This window comes from Eretmochelys imbricata, chromosome 19 (assembly GCF_965152235.1).
Source record: "Eretmochelys imbricata isolate rEreImb1 chromosome 19, rEreImb1.hap1, whole genome shotgun sequence".
NCBI classification, from domain to species: domain Eukaryota; kingdom Metazoa; phylum Chordata; order Testudines; family Cheloniidae; genus Eretmochelys; species Eretmochelys imbricata.
In genome coordinates this window covers 11,767,285-11,779,786 of record NC_135590.1, presented here as the reverse complement: position 1 = coordinate 11,779,786, position 12,502 = coordinate 11,767,285, and the positions used below count along the sequence as shown (strand labels likewise).

General features: G+C 51.7%; 1 protein-coding gene across 2 annotated transcripts in view; it reads left to right on the top strand.

The window, feature by feature from the left end:
* Nucleotides 1-12,502, top strand: part of TCEA3 (transcription elongation factor A3) — a 29,792-nt gene that overhangs the window by 11,454 nt on the left and 5,836 nt on the right. Inside the window, exons 2-11 of one of the 2 annotated variants that reach the window (XM_077837928.1) lie at nucleotides 2,695-2,757; nucleotides 3,782-3,887; nucleotides 5,053-5,215; nucleotides 6,118-6,192; nucleotides 7,012-7,080; nucleotides 8,829-8,897; nucleotides 9,188-9,271; nucleotides 10,707-10,784; nucleotides 11,413-11,576; nucleotides 12,359-12,420. In XM_077837928.1, coding sequence (XP_077694054.1) covers nucleotides 2,695-2,757; nucleotides 3,782-3,887; nucleotides 5,053-5,215; nucleotides 6,118-6,192; nucleotides 7,012-7,080; nucleotides 8,829-8,897; nucleotides 9,188-9,271; nucleotides 10,707-10,784; nucleotides 11,413-11,576; nucleotides 12,359-12,420 — 933 coding nt within the window. The remainder of the gene's footprint in view (nucleotides 1-2,694; nucleotides 2,758-3,781; nucleotides 3,888-5,052; nucleotides 5,216-6,117; nucleotides 6,193-7,011; nucleotides 7,081-8,828; nucleotides 8,898-9,187; nucleotides 9,272-10,706; nucleotides 10,785-11,412; nucleotides 11,577-12,358; nucleotides 12,421-12,502) is intronic. The other variant, XM_077837929.1, reaches the window with a different exon arrangement.

Genomic DNA, 12,502 nt, shown 5'->3' with positions numbered 1-12,502 from the left:
GATATGTGGACACAGTTGGCAACGGGCTTTGTTGCAAGGATAGGTTCCTGGGATAGTGGTTCTGTTGTGCGGTGTGTGGTTGCTGGTGAGTATTTGCTTCAGGTCGGGGGGCTGTCTGTAAGCAAGAACTGACCTGTCTCCCAAGATCTTTGAGAGTGATGGGTCGTCCTTCAGGATAGGTTGTAGATCCCTGATGATGTGTTGGAGAGGTTTTAGTTGGGGGCTGAAGGTGACGGTTAGTGGCCTTCTGTTATTTTCTTTGTTGGGCCTGTCCTGTAGTAGGTGACTTCTGGGTACTCTTCTGGCTCTGTCAATCTGTTTCTGCACTTCAGCAGGTGGGTATTGTAGTTGTAAGAATGCTTGATAGAGATCTTGTAGGTGTTTGTCTCTGTCTGAGGGGTTGGAGCAGATGCGGTTGTATCGTAGAGCTTGGCTGTAGACAATGGATCGTGTGGTGTGGTCTGGATGAAAGCTGGAGGCATGTAGATAGGAATAGCGGTCAGTAGGTTTCCGGTATAGGGTGGTGTTTATGTGACCATCGCTTATTAGCACCGTAGCGTCCAGGAAGTGGATCTCTTGTGTGGACAGGTCCAGGCTGAGGTGGATGGTGGGATGGAAATTGTTGAAATCATGGTGGAATTCCTCAAGGGCTTCTTTTCCATGGGTCCAGATGATGAAGATGTCATCAATATAGCGCAAGTAGAGTAGGGGCGTTAGGGGATGAGAGCTGAGGAAGCGTTGTTCTAAGTCAGCCATAAAAATGTTGGCATACCGTGGGGCCATGCGGGTACCCATAGCAGTGCCGCTGATTTGAAGGTATACATTGTCCCCAAATGTGAAATAGTTATGGGTGAGGACAAAGTCACAAAGTTCAGCCACCAGGTTTGCCGTGACATTATCAGGGATACTGTTCCTGACGGCTTGTAGTCCATCTTTGTGTGGAATGTTGGTGTAGAGGGCTTCTACATCCATAGTGGCCAGGATGGTGTTATCAGGAAGATCACCGATGGATTGTAGTTTCCTCAGGAAATCAGTGGTGTCTCGAAGATAGCTGGGAGTGCTGGTAGCGTAGGGCCTGAGGAGGGAGTCTACATAGCCAGACAATCCTGCTGTCAGGGTGCCAATGCCTGAGATGATGGGGTGCCCAGGATTTCCAGGTTTATGGATTTTGGGTAGCAGATAGAATACCCCAGGTTGGTGTTCCAGGGGTGTGTCTGTGCGGATTTGTTCTTGTGCTTTTTCAGGGAGTTTCTTGAGCAAATGGTGTAGTTTCTTTTGGTAACCGTCAGTGGGATCAGAGGGTAATGACTTGTAGAAAGTGGTGTTGGAGAGCTGCCTAGCAGTTCTCCTCACCGCCCCAGCCTCCTGGGAGTCAGGGAAGTGCTCTTATCCCTGTTGTACAGGTGGGGAAATTGAGGCACAGAAACCAAGTGACTTGCCCAAGGTCACACAGGAAATGGGTGGCAAAGTAAGGAATTGAATAGGACCTCCCACCCTAAGGTTAGTGTCCTCACCGCTGGGCGATCCTTCTTCTCCTGGGCTGAGGAGAATAGAGACAAGGGAGCAAATGTTTCTCTGTCATGCTAGCATAAACGCAAAGTCAGGCCGCTGGCTTCCAGAGTCGCTCTGGGCGTATGCTGGTGTAGCTAGCAAAAGAATTTGGCACAAGGCCGATGAGATAAGCTGGGGTCAATCTATGGCGGGTTTCAAAGACCCGGGCATTTTAAGGGAGGATGGCCTTGTGGTTAAGGCGCTTCATCTGGATTAAGTCCCATCTCGGTTGCAGTCTCCCTAGATGAGCTTGAGCCAGTTGCTTCGTCTCTCTGGGCCTCGGTCCCAGGTCTCATGCACTGTGCCTGCATTTCTCCAGCGAGAGAAAGTCAACCCCACAGACAGACCCTGCATTTTCTACCTTTGCTGTTCTTGTCTTGCATGTGTTTGTCTTGCGGTGTCTGCTCGAAAACGAGATCAGGCCTTAGCAGCAGCAGCAAGGCCAGTTCCAGTCCATCTCAACAAACATCTTCTCTTTTCCCAAGGGACAGTTAATGCCATCTTTAATGCCAGACGAGGCATTTTTCCTTTCTAAAAATTCTCTCCAGCTCACGGGAAAGGGAACAAGGGATGCTGTTAAAATGGAAGCCCTTATTTAATACTGGCTGTTTCCAGCGCTTTAACGGTTTTTCCTTCTTTTGGGCATCTTTACCAGAAAGTTCCAAGGATTTTGAAAGGCTCGTTTGCCATGGCACTAAGCAGGCGAAGGTCTTGGCAAACCAAGCCCGGAACTTTATTTAAGTCCGTTTAACGTAGTGACTGGGCTATATCAGCACCTTTGGGACCTTTCTTTCTCCCACCCTTTTTTCTGGCTTCTCTGCGCTCTTTGGGGTTGTCTCTCGCTCCGTGTCTGTGCAGCGCCCAGCGCCACGGGGCTCCCGATCTCAGTCAGCACCTGTGGGTGCTCCAGTGATCAAGTAATGCATTCTTCTCTCCGTTGCACCAGTTCTGCTCTCCGTGAAGCGGCAGGGGTGTCGCTGCGGGGCACAGTTTGGCCAAGGAAGGGCAGTTTAGAACAGGGTTTTGGACATGATGCCTCTGTTCCCATCACCCCTTCGGCACCCTGCGATGCAAAGGCTGTTTCCAGGGGGTGGTTGTCCACGCTGGTGTTTCAGGGCTCACTGCAGCTTCTGTTTGACCTAGGACGGAGCTCTTGATCTGCTGAAAGAACTGAACGGCTACACTATGACCATCGAGCTGCTGCAGGTGAGGGGGAGTGGGTGGAAGAGAGGGAGGCATATAATGGGTTACTTGGATCTGAAGAAGGGGCAGTACACGGGGGAGGTAACATGGAATTCAAAGTATGTTACAAGCACTTGGTGTGGCTCTTTGCCCCCCTCCTGTTGTGGCTAGGCCAGCTAGAGCTTGCCAAGCCTGCTACAGCCTGGGCTGAGGGAGCAGGGCCTTATTGAGAGGTCCCAGGTTCGATCCCCGTGGCTGACAACCCACCCAGAGATGAGATGTGTAAGCTGGGCTGCCCAATGTCTAATGGGAGAGACGTTCAAACCACTTGAGCTCCAGCCATTTCCTTTAAGAGGCTTTTTAAATAAAACGTTGGGTCAGACTGCGAGGGACCTGTCAGGTTATCAGACCAGCTCCTAAATGACCGCTCTTGCTAGCGGTAGGGAGGGTCCCACCACGTCACTTGTTCTCTCGAGATGATTTCAAAAGCGAGCTGTGATTGTCCTTTGCTGTAGTCCTGTCCCCTCTCTGGGTCCTTCCTCCACCTGGGAAAGCAGGGGGCTGTAAGAGCCTGCTGTCATGAACTTTCCTGATGTATTCCCTTGGCCCCACACCAGAGGAGTAGGGGGAAGAGGAGCCATACCAGTTTCTATCCATCCATAATTGTATTTATTAATATTTATTTATTATTTGTATTATTGTCGCACCTAAGAACCCCAGTCATGGACCAGGGTCTCACTACGCTAGGTGCTGTACAAACACAAAACAAAAAGATAGTCCTTGCCCCATCCAGCCAAGGTACTGACATGGCCCCCATTGCTGTAATATTTGAGCACCTCACCACCACACCCTGGGAGGTAGGGCAGCTCTATTATGCCCATTGTACAGATGAGGAAACCAAGGCACAGAGCGGTTAAGTGATTTACCCAAGATCACACAGGGAGTCTGCAGCAGGTTAGTGTGTTAACCACCGGGCTACCTTTCCTCTCTGTTCTGCCTCCTTCTTTGATCTGCTTAATAATAAACAAACGTCCATGTGTGTTCCCAGTCCACGAGAATCGGCGTGGCCGTCAACACTGTCCGGAAGCAGTGCTCGGATGAAGAGGTGGTGGCCCTGGCGAAAATCCTCATCAAGAACTGGAAACGTCTGCTAGGTGAGAGATCCTGAGGCTGCTTCAGCCTCACGAGTAAAATGCTAACTGGCCCTGAAACCTCCGTGGGCCCTTTGATTCTACACAGTCCTTAGGGTCTCTTTACTCCCTGGGATACAAACAGCTAACGGGCCTGGCTGTTGGTTTTAATTTGGCAGAAGGGTCATTAGGTGGCTTATTGGTGAGAAGATCTGGACAGAGCCATGTGCAGAGTGGGCAGGTTGTGTTTAAGTGACACTCCTGTACCTGGTCCTGACTTTCAGGGCAGCTCTGTCCGTGCACCCACTAATCACAGTAATGCCTATATCCTATATAACACTTTTCATCAGTAGATCCCAAAGCGCTGCCTATCTTTAATGATTTTATCCTCACACTCCACCTGTGAGGCAGGCCGGTGCTATTAGAGAGGGGAAGCTGAGGCACAGAGAGGCTACATGAGTGCCCACGATCTCACAGGAAGTCCACGGCAGAGCAGGAAATTCACCCCCGGTCTCCCATGTTCGAAGACCACTGGCCCCTCCTGCTCACCATGGAAACCCTCCATGCTGTTTCAAGTCATAGGTCCACATACAAGTTCTGCCAGCGCATGCAACTCAACCCTGACCTGCATCTCTCTTTGCTGGTCCAGTCCTGGTTCCCCATGCCCTGCACCTCAAGCCTGAGCTGCTTGATATTCCAATCCCAGAACTCTACATAATCCCTGTCAGTGCAATCCTGACCAGAAATGAATGACCTCTTCTCTAGATGATGGCCTGGACCCAGCGGTCATTTGGACCCAAGTCTCAAAAGATAACAGTCTAATGCACTAATCTTCTGGGCCACCGAGTCCCCTGGTAGCAGAGGCTTGGATTCTGTGGGCTGCATATGGGTCCGGAGTCTGCTGTCATTGAGAATGATGTAAATCAGGAGTGATGCCACTAAAGTCAGTGGAGCAATAAAGGCGGAAAATTGATAGAAGGGAGATCTGAACCTGGCCCTTGATAACACTGCCCTGAATGCCCAAGTGGGCCACTGATTGAATTTTCCCAAGCCAAGTGCTCGTGGTGGTTGTTTTTTTCCGGCCAGTATGAAATTATTACCAACTTGGTGAATAACAGTGCCCCCCCTCGCCCCCTCACATTTTAGTTTCAGTCAACGTCTGGGTGACAACCTGATCTGTTCTCCTTAGAGTCCTCGGGGACCCCGAAGAGAGAGAAGGCCCTGGAAGGGCAAAAGAATAAAAAAGAAAAAAGTCTCGACTTTCCCAGCTGGCAGCCTGAAGGGGCGAATTCCCATCCAGTGAAACGCTGCAAAAGCCCCACTGAGAAGCACAAGGAAAAGCACAAAGAAAGGTATGAGCTGGCCCCTGAGGTTCTTAGACTGTCAGGTTTTGGTAAGCAGTAGCCGTGCCCTGGTGATAGGAAACAACGATAATAATAAATCAGTCACTTAGCCAAGGCACAGGAGTAATCACTGGTCAGGCTGTTGAGGCAGATAGAGGCAAAGGGTCGGATCCTCAAAGGTATTTAGGCACCTAACTCCCATTGATCCTCTTTGGGCCTCAGTCCCCACTTGTAAAACAGAGGAACCCGCACTGACCTGCCTCCCAGGGAAGGTGTGAAGGAAAATACATTAAGGACTGTGAGATGCTCCAGTACAACTGTGATGGGGGCCATATAAATGGCCAAGATAGATAATAGTCATGTGTCAGACTACATCTTCCATGATGCACCAATCTCCTCTTTTGGAGAGGGCAGGTGGTGCATCATGGGAGTCCACTCAGCAGCCTAAGGCCCAGATCCTCAAGGGTATTGCGACACTTAACTCCCATTGATTTCAGGGGAGTTCCTGGCTGTGGTGCATTATGGGACATACAGTCTGGCCAGGGAGCCCAGCCCATGTCAGTAGGAGTTATGTGCCTCAATACCTTTGGGGAATTAGGACATAAGTGACTGGCCCCAAGGTCACACAGGAAGTTTATGATAGTGTAAGGCATTGAACCCAGGTCTCCCAAGTCATGGGCAAGTACGCTAACCACTGGACCATCCTGCCTCTCTGCTCACCATGTGGCATCTACAAATCCATCCCTTTTTTCCAGCTAGGTGTAGCCTTCCTGCAAGTCATCCCTTTGGACCCACTGAAGTCAGCGACAGAACTGAATGGAATTAGGATTTGGCCTCTAGCTTCTTAATGGCTCATCCCTTTATCCTTTAGGAGTTAGTAATTTGCTGCATTTTTTCCCCTTCTTTTAAAGGGACTTTCCCAATCATAAGGCAGTGGGCCCTCTTCCTGGCTTGAAGAAACATTCATCGGATCAGAAACAGGACAGGTAAACTCCCCAGCATCCTCCTTATTGCTTGGATCCGGATGAGGGGAAGACATGGTGGCGTGCAATTTTTTTTCAGCCTGATGGGTGTGGACACTTATGGCATACCCACCGTTGTATATTTCAGCTAGAGCCGCCCAATTCCAATTCAGGCCACTGCAGCCGTTTCTACCCCCGAACGTAGCCGTGGTGTAAAAATCCTCGTGAAAACGTGCGCCTTCCCCCAGCAAATCATGGTGGCACAAGCGGGAGATGTGTGTGTTTAAAAAAAATAACATAACAAAAGGAAATAAACCCAGGTTAAAATGAGAGTGAGGAGAAAGGGAGAGCGGTCTCCAAATTACTGAAGGTTTCTGTTGAGGGAGGGGATCATGTGCATGAAATCAGAGCTGGGAGCTAGATTTGGAGTTCATTGATTTGGCTGAACCAAAACCACCCACCTGAACAGCCCAGGACTTGGATGCGTTTGAAATCGAGGACCTTGACTCAGCTTTTCAAACGAGAGTAGATCAGGGCGCACCAGGGAGCATTTAGTGCATGGTGGCCAGCTAGTGTTGTAGATTCACACCCCAGCCTGCCACACAGTGAGTTTCTGTGTAGACATAGCCCTTAGTTGAAAGATAGGGAAGCTTTCAGGGGAAGGAAAGTGGAGAAGACAGCGAAATGAAGGGGGTAGCTCACTTTCTTTTTCATTTCTTGTCTAGGGCTTGAGGACGGTTTATAAGACAAAAATAAGGGGGAGGGGGCGGAAATCTGATGTACTAAAAATAGAACTGTGCTGAAGAGCAGAAACCCCTCTCCCTGAACCCCCTCTCTCCCCAGGAAATCCAGCAAGTCCGGCTCTCACACGGCAACCCCAAAGAGTCATTCTGCAGACTCCAAGCCAGACAGGTACTTGCTTATGTGCCTGCAGATCCTTTATTTGTGGAGCAGCACTTACAGGGCAGGGGCAATGCGAATAAAGTCACACAGGGCTTGCGGTGGACGGAAATGACTCCTCTTGACTTCCAAGGTCTTAGATCAAACCGACAGTGAGTCAGTGACAGAGTTGGGAATAGAACCCCAGAGTCCTCCAGCATCAGAGCTGATAACACGGTCTGCAGACACCAAGCCTTTATACCTGTGTGAACGCATAACAGAACCTGGCTCTTTTATCTAGCACCTTTCCTCAGTAGAGCTCCAAGTGCTTTTGCAAAGGAGGTCAGTATCACCATTTTAAAGATGGGGAAACTGAGGCACCGAGCACTCTGACTTGTCCGAGATTACCCAGCTGGCCAGTGGCAGAGCCAGGAGTAGAACCCAGGTCCTCTGAGTCCCAGTTCAGTGCTCTGGCCACTAGGCAGCAGTGCCTAGAAGGCAGGCTGCATCACTATACTGTTCTCAGTGCTGTTACTGAGACCCATTCATCAAGTGTGAGTGATACAATTCAGCAGTTACCCGAGGGTTTATAATCGGTGTTTGGCCCATAGCAGGGCTGTTGAGACTGCTCCGAGCTGTGCCTTCTGTAAAGCACTGTGGGGACAGATAATCGCGCGGCCCACGTTATGTCCAGTGGCAATATCTCAGACGTGGCCTGGCCACTCGCCTCCCGAACCGCCGTGAGTTTAGGGCAGGATTACAACAGGCGAAAGGCCTCAGCAGCAGCAACTGGCGCTGTCAGGTATTTCTAGACCCACAAAGATTTGGAGCCAGATTCTTGACGGACGCAAAACTCTGAAGGGCTTCCAGAACGGGGCCCAGGGTTTGGCCGGTTATAGAAACACAAGCTAGTTGGGAAGCTCGGAGCTGGATCCCGTTTCAGAATTCTGCCGAAGCCAGGGTCGGATCTGGGGTTTGGGCTGGGTTCTGTACAGAGAGAGCAGCCAGCTGCTACGATCAGATCCCTGCTCCGGGGGCGGCTTCTCATTCTGTGCAACTGACCGTGGTGCTTTTGTTGCTTGAAGGGTCTTCTAAGCTTAGGAGGGAAGAGGGCCAGAATTTGGCTCATTAATTACGCAGGAAAAGGTGGATTTTTCCATTCCCTGCAGTCCCAAGGTCGAGACTGGATGTCTTTCTAAAAGATCTGCTGTAGCTTGTGCGGAAATGACAGGGTGAGGTTCTCTGGCCTATGTAATGCAGGAGGTCTGACGAGGTCCCTTCTGGCCTTCATATCTATGAATTTGGATGTTTTGAGTTATTCTTATGCTTTACAAGTCTCAATACAATAATTATACCTTCAGAAACACAGGAGTTCGGTCTGCCAGGCCCCCGCTCAAACCATTACACCGTACTCCCCGTCAGAGCTGGGAACAGAACCCAGAAGTCCTGACTTACAGGCCTTTTGCTCTAACCGCTAGGTGACACTAATGACTGGGGGTCTGGCATAAGGGTTCCCTTTATGCTTGAATTCTCCAGTTGCAAGAGGGGTGAATAGGTGGTGTGATGAACCCGCTGTGTTTGCAGAAGGCTGACTGGGTCGGGGGAGGAGGGTGGATGACCAGTGACCTGTTCCACTGGGGAAGACATGCTACTGCAGTTGGTACATGCCCCTGGGCAGCTGGTCATGCCAACACAGCTGTCAGCAGAGAGGGCTTGGGGGCTTTGTGCCAGGATCTCAGCTGAGCTAATCTCTCTCCTCTCTGTGTTTTTTCCCTACGAAGGGAGACCAGCAACTGCAGAGCCCTTCCTGCCACCTCGAAAAAGTCGCACTTGGACGGCAAGAAAGAGAGGTAGGTGTTTTGTGGCTGGATTGTGGCACATTTTGCTTCTCTGTCTTTGGAAGAGTGGCATGCCCAGCTCAAAACAAGGCATCTTCCATCTGCCACCACCTCCTCCACATGGCAGTGACCCGCCTTCTCTTAATGCCCTCTTGCAATCCCTGGACAGGATGCCCCGTTCACCAGTAAATGCCCTCTTTAAGGATTACCAGGCCCTGTTCTGGTTCTGTGGGTGTTTCCCTCCTGAACCCCTGTTCTCTGCGCTTTAGGACATGGCCCTTCCTCCCCTGCTTCTCTTTCAGGAGAGACTCTACAGACTCAAGATCTTCCACCATCACCGCTTCCTCCTCCTCTTCCTCCCCTCAGAAGAGACCATCGGTGGAAAGGTAAGGGGGAGGCTCATTCCTCCAGCCACCCCTCTGATGGCTGGGATCTCACTCTGTTCCCTCCTAGAACCCTAGAATCAGACAAAGGCAGGGCTGGAAGGGACCTCGAGAGGTCATCAAGTCCAGCCCCCTGCGCAGAAGCAGGGCCAAGTAAACCTAGACCAGCCCTGACAGGGGTTTGTCTAACCTGTTCTTGAATAATTCCAATGATGGGGATTCCACAACCTGGCCGGGAAGCCGGTTACAGAGCTTAACTCCCCTTGCCGTTAGAAAGTTCTTCCTAGTGTCCAAACTAAATCTCCCTTGCTGCAGATTACGCCCTTTACGTCTTATCCTACCTCCAGAACTTCTTGTCCTCCCGGGGGGTCTATTGCAGGAGAAGGAAGGTGGGATTCTGAGGTCCAATGCAGGGGATGCCTGTCCCCAGTGCGTGATGGAGCTCTGTGCGCCAGCTGGTCACTCTGCCCTAGCCGGGACAGGTCGTGGCTCCAGAACTGGAGTGGGTAGAGTGAGTTAGAGGACATCTGGATGGAGGTTCCTTGTTCAAAGGTTCTTGGATACCATGTCGCTGGGCACCAGGCAGAAGCCTAGAAAGCAGTGGAGGAGGCAGGGAAGCCGTGATGAAAGTCATGACGTGCTGATTCCCCCAGGGGACTCCGTCTGTCATGGCAGAGCGAGGCTCTCAGCCAGCAGGAGGCAGTAAACATCACACTGGCTTTGCAGAGTTGGGGCGTCCATGACCTGTATCCCTCTCTTTCAGCATTGTCTGAAATGGCCCTGGGCATTATCCCCAGGGGTATGTCTATACTGTGTCAATGTAAACACCTGCAGCTCACCCATGTCAGCTGGCTGGGGCTGTGGGGCTGTTAGATTGTGGTGCAGACATTTGGGCTCTGGCTGGAGCCCGGGTGTTGGGGGAGTATCCCAGAGCCTGGGCTCCAAGCCAAGCCCAGATGTCTACACTGCAATTTTATAGCCCTGCAGCCGAGCCTTGTAAGTCCAAGTCAGCTGACACGGGCCAGCTGCGGGTGTTTATTTACAATGCAGACATGCCCCAAGAGACCAAACGCCCTTCACCGAGGGCTTGGAAGGCATCGCGTGCTGGCCGTAGAGGGCTGTCACCTCAGATCCCACAATGCACTTGGGCGTTTGCACACCGAGGGCTTGAGCCAATGCCAATGCAAGTCAATGGAAAGACACCCGCTGCGTTCGGAGGAGGTTGGAGCAGGCCGTTAGCTCTGAGCGTTTGATATCCCACCAGCCGATCTCATCCCTGACCATCTCTGTCCTTGGTGCTTAGACCATACCCATCACCGTGGTGTCCAAGCACGTTACAGATCTGTTGCTGCGATCCCCAGAAGAACCTCAGCCCTTGCTCCTCCGCTCTCTCTGCTGGCATCCCATGCACTGTTGTCTCTCCCTGTTTTGATTCCAGGAGGCCCTCTACAGGCTCCAACCCAGCAGCCTCTCCCCCTGGCTCTCGGAAGAACTCCAGTGATGGCAAAGAGGAAAGGTAGGGGAGGGTGGGAAAGCCTCGTGGAGATGACGCTGGAGGCCAGCCGCTATCAGAGGTCCAATGCTTAGAGCAGTAGCTTGGGATTCAGGATAGCTAGGTTCAAGTCCTTGTCTGCCACAGATTGCCCATGTGACCTTGGGCAAGTCACTTAGGCCTAGATCCGAGAAAGGCGTAGGGAGGACTACATTCCAGACGGTGAGGTGCTCAGCTTGTAAGGGAGTGGGGGTAAATACCCACGATGAATGGATCTTTCCAAGGTCCATGAGCAGAAGAGCGGGAGAACAGTCAGGAGACATCCCCAGGCCAGTGTGGGCTGGATGGAGTTTGCAGGGGGGTTAGTGCTGTGGAGACAGCCCCATCACAGCATGGAATGGAGGGACCATGGGGCTTGGAGGTCTGAAGACGCTCCCTCTGCCCGCATGGAGGGGAGCAGTACCTGGGGGCTACAGGTAGCCAGTATGGGGTAGAGAGGCTCCTGGGAAGTGAGGTAAGTGTCACACAGGGGGATCCCTTGCAGGTGAAGATGCTTTGGGTTGTGCCGGGAGCCCCTCCTCTGGTTAGGGCTAGCAAGAAAGGTGCCTTGTCTTGTGGCTTCCTGGTGTGACAGCCTGTCTGTTCTCTCCAGACCCAACAGTGCCAAATCCAAACCCGAGACCCCCAAGACTCCCAGCAGCCCCTCGAGCCCCACGTTCGCACCGACCATCTGCTTCCTGGCGTCCTGCTACCTCACGGGAGACTCGGTCCGGGACAAGTGCGTCGAGATGATCTCGGCTGCCCTGAAAATGGATGGTGAGAGGGGGCTGGGGTTGGGAAGGGGCCGTCACCTGGGGCAGCTCACAGGGCGGACTGATTTTGAGGCATCCCTTTCGCTGGGTGGAGGCAGAGCAGGAACAAGGGCTGGGATTGTGATCCGAATAGGAGCCAGTCACTGCTGGGCGCTTTGGCGGTTTTGATGATTGGTTTAGTTGCTCATTGCAAAAAACCCACACGGCCAAATTTCTCCTGGGTGTAACTCAATCGGCTTCCACCAGGTCATGCCTTTCGATATGCCATGGGTTTGAAGGGACACCCCTCACTGCTGGTAGGACCGAAATTTAACCTACTGGCTCCTTTCTTACATCTCTGTGCAAACTGCAAACGCTGTGTTTTTTGCTGTGTGTGTTTAAAACAAGCCAACTGTTTCACAGCCAGCGGGTCAGCACTTCTCAGAGCAACCCTGCAATAACAAACCAGTGAGCGTGGCCTGGAGTGCATAAGCAACCCTCCAATAATGAACCTGCACGGTACTTGTGAATAAGCCTACGATAATCATTTATTGTTTGCTGCTCACAAGCGACCCTGCACTAACAAACAGGTGGGTATGGCCCAGTGGCGCGCAGGCATCCCTGCAGTAATCAACAGAGGGGATACAAATCAATCTGAAGGAATTCGGTTTCGGTGTCAAACTTGTTATGCCGATAATTAGTGGTTTCTTTGAATGCTGCTTTGATGAAGCCTGTTGTACCTTTCGGCACGTTCTCTGGGTTCTGAAGTGTGTTCACCCTCCTCTCTCTCGCTCTCCCCCGCTTTAGATGATTACAAACAGTTTGGAGTCAACTGTGACAAGATGGCCTCTGAAATCGAAGATCATATCCTTTGGCTGGCTGGGCGGTGGTTCGGTTTGCCTGCCTTGCTACTGGGGACCGAGCCTGAATCCAAGGGTAGCCCTGCCCCTC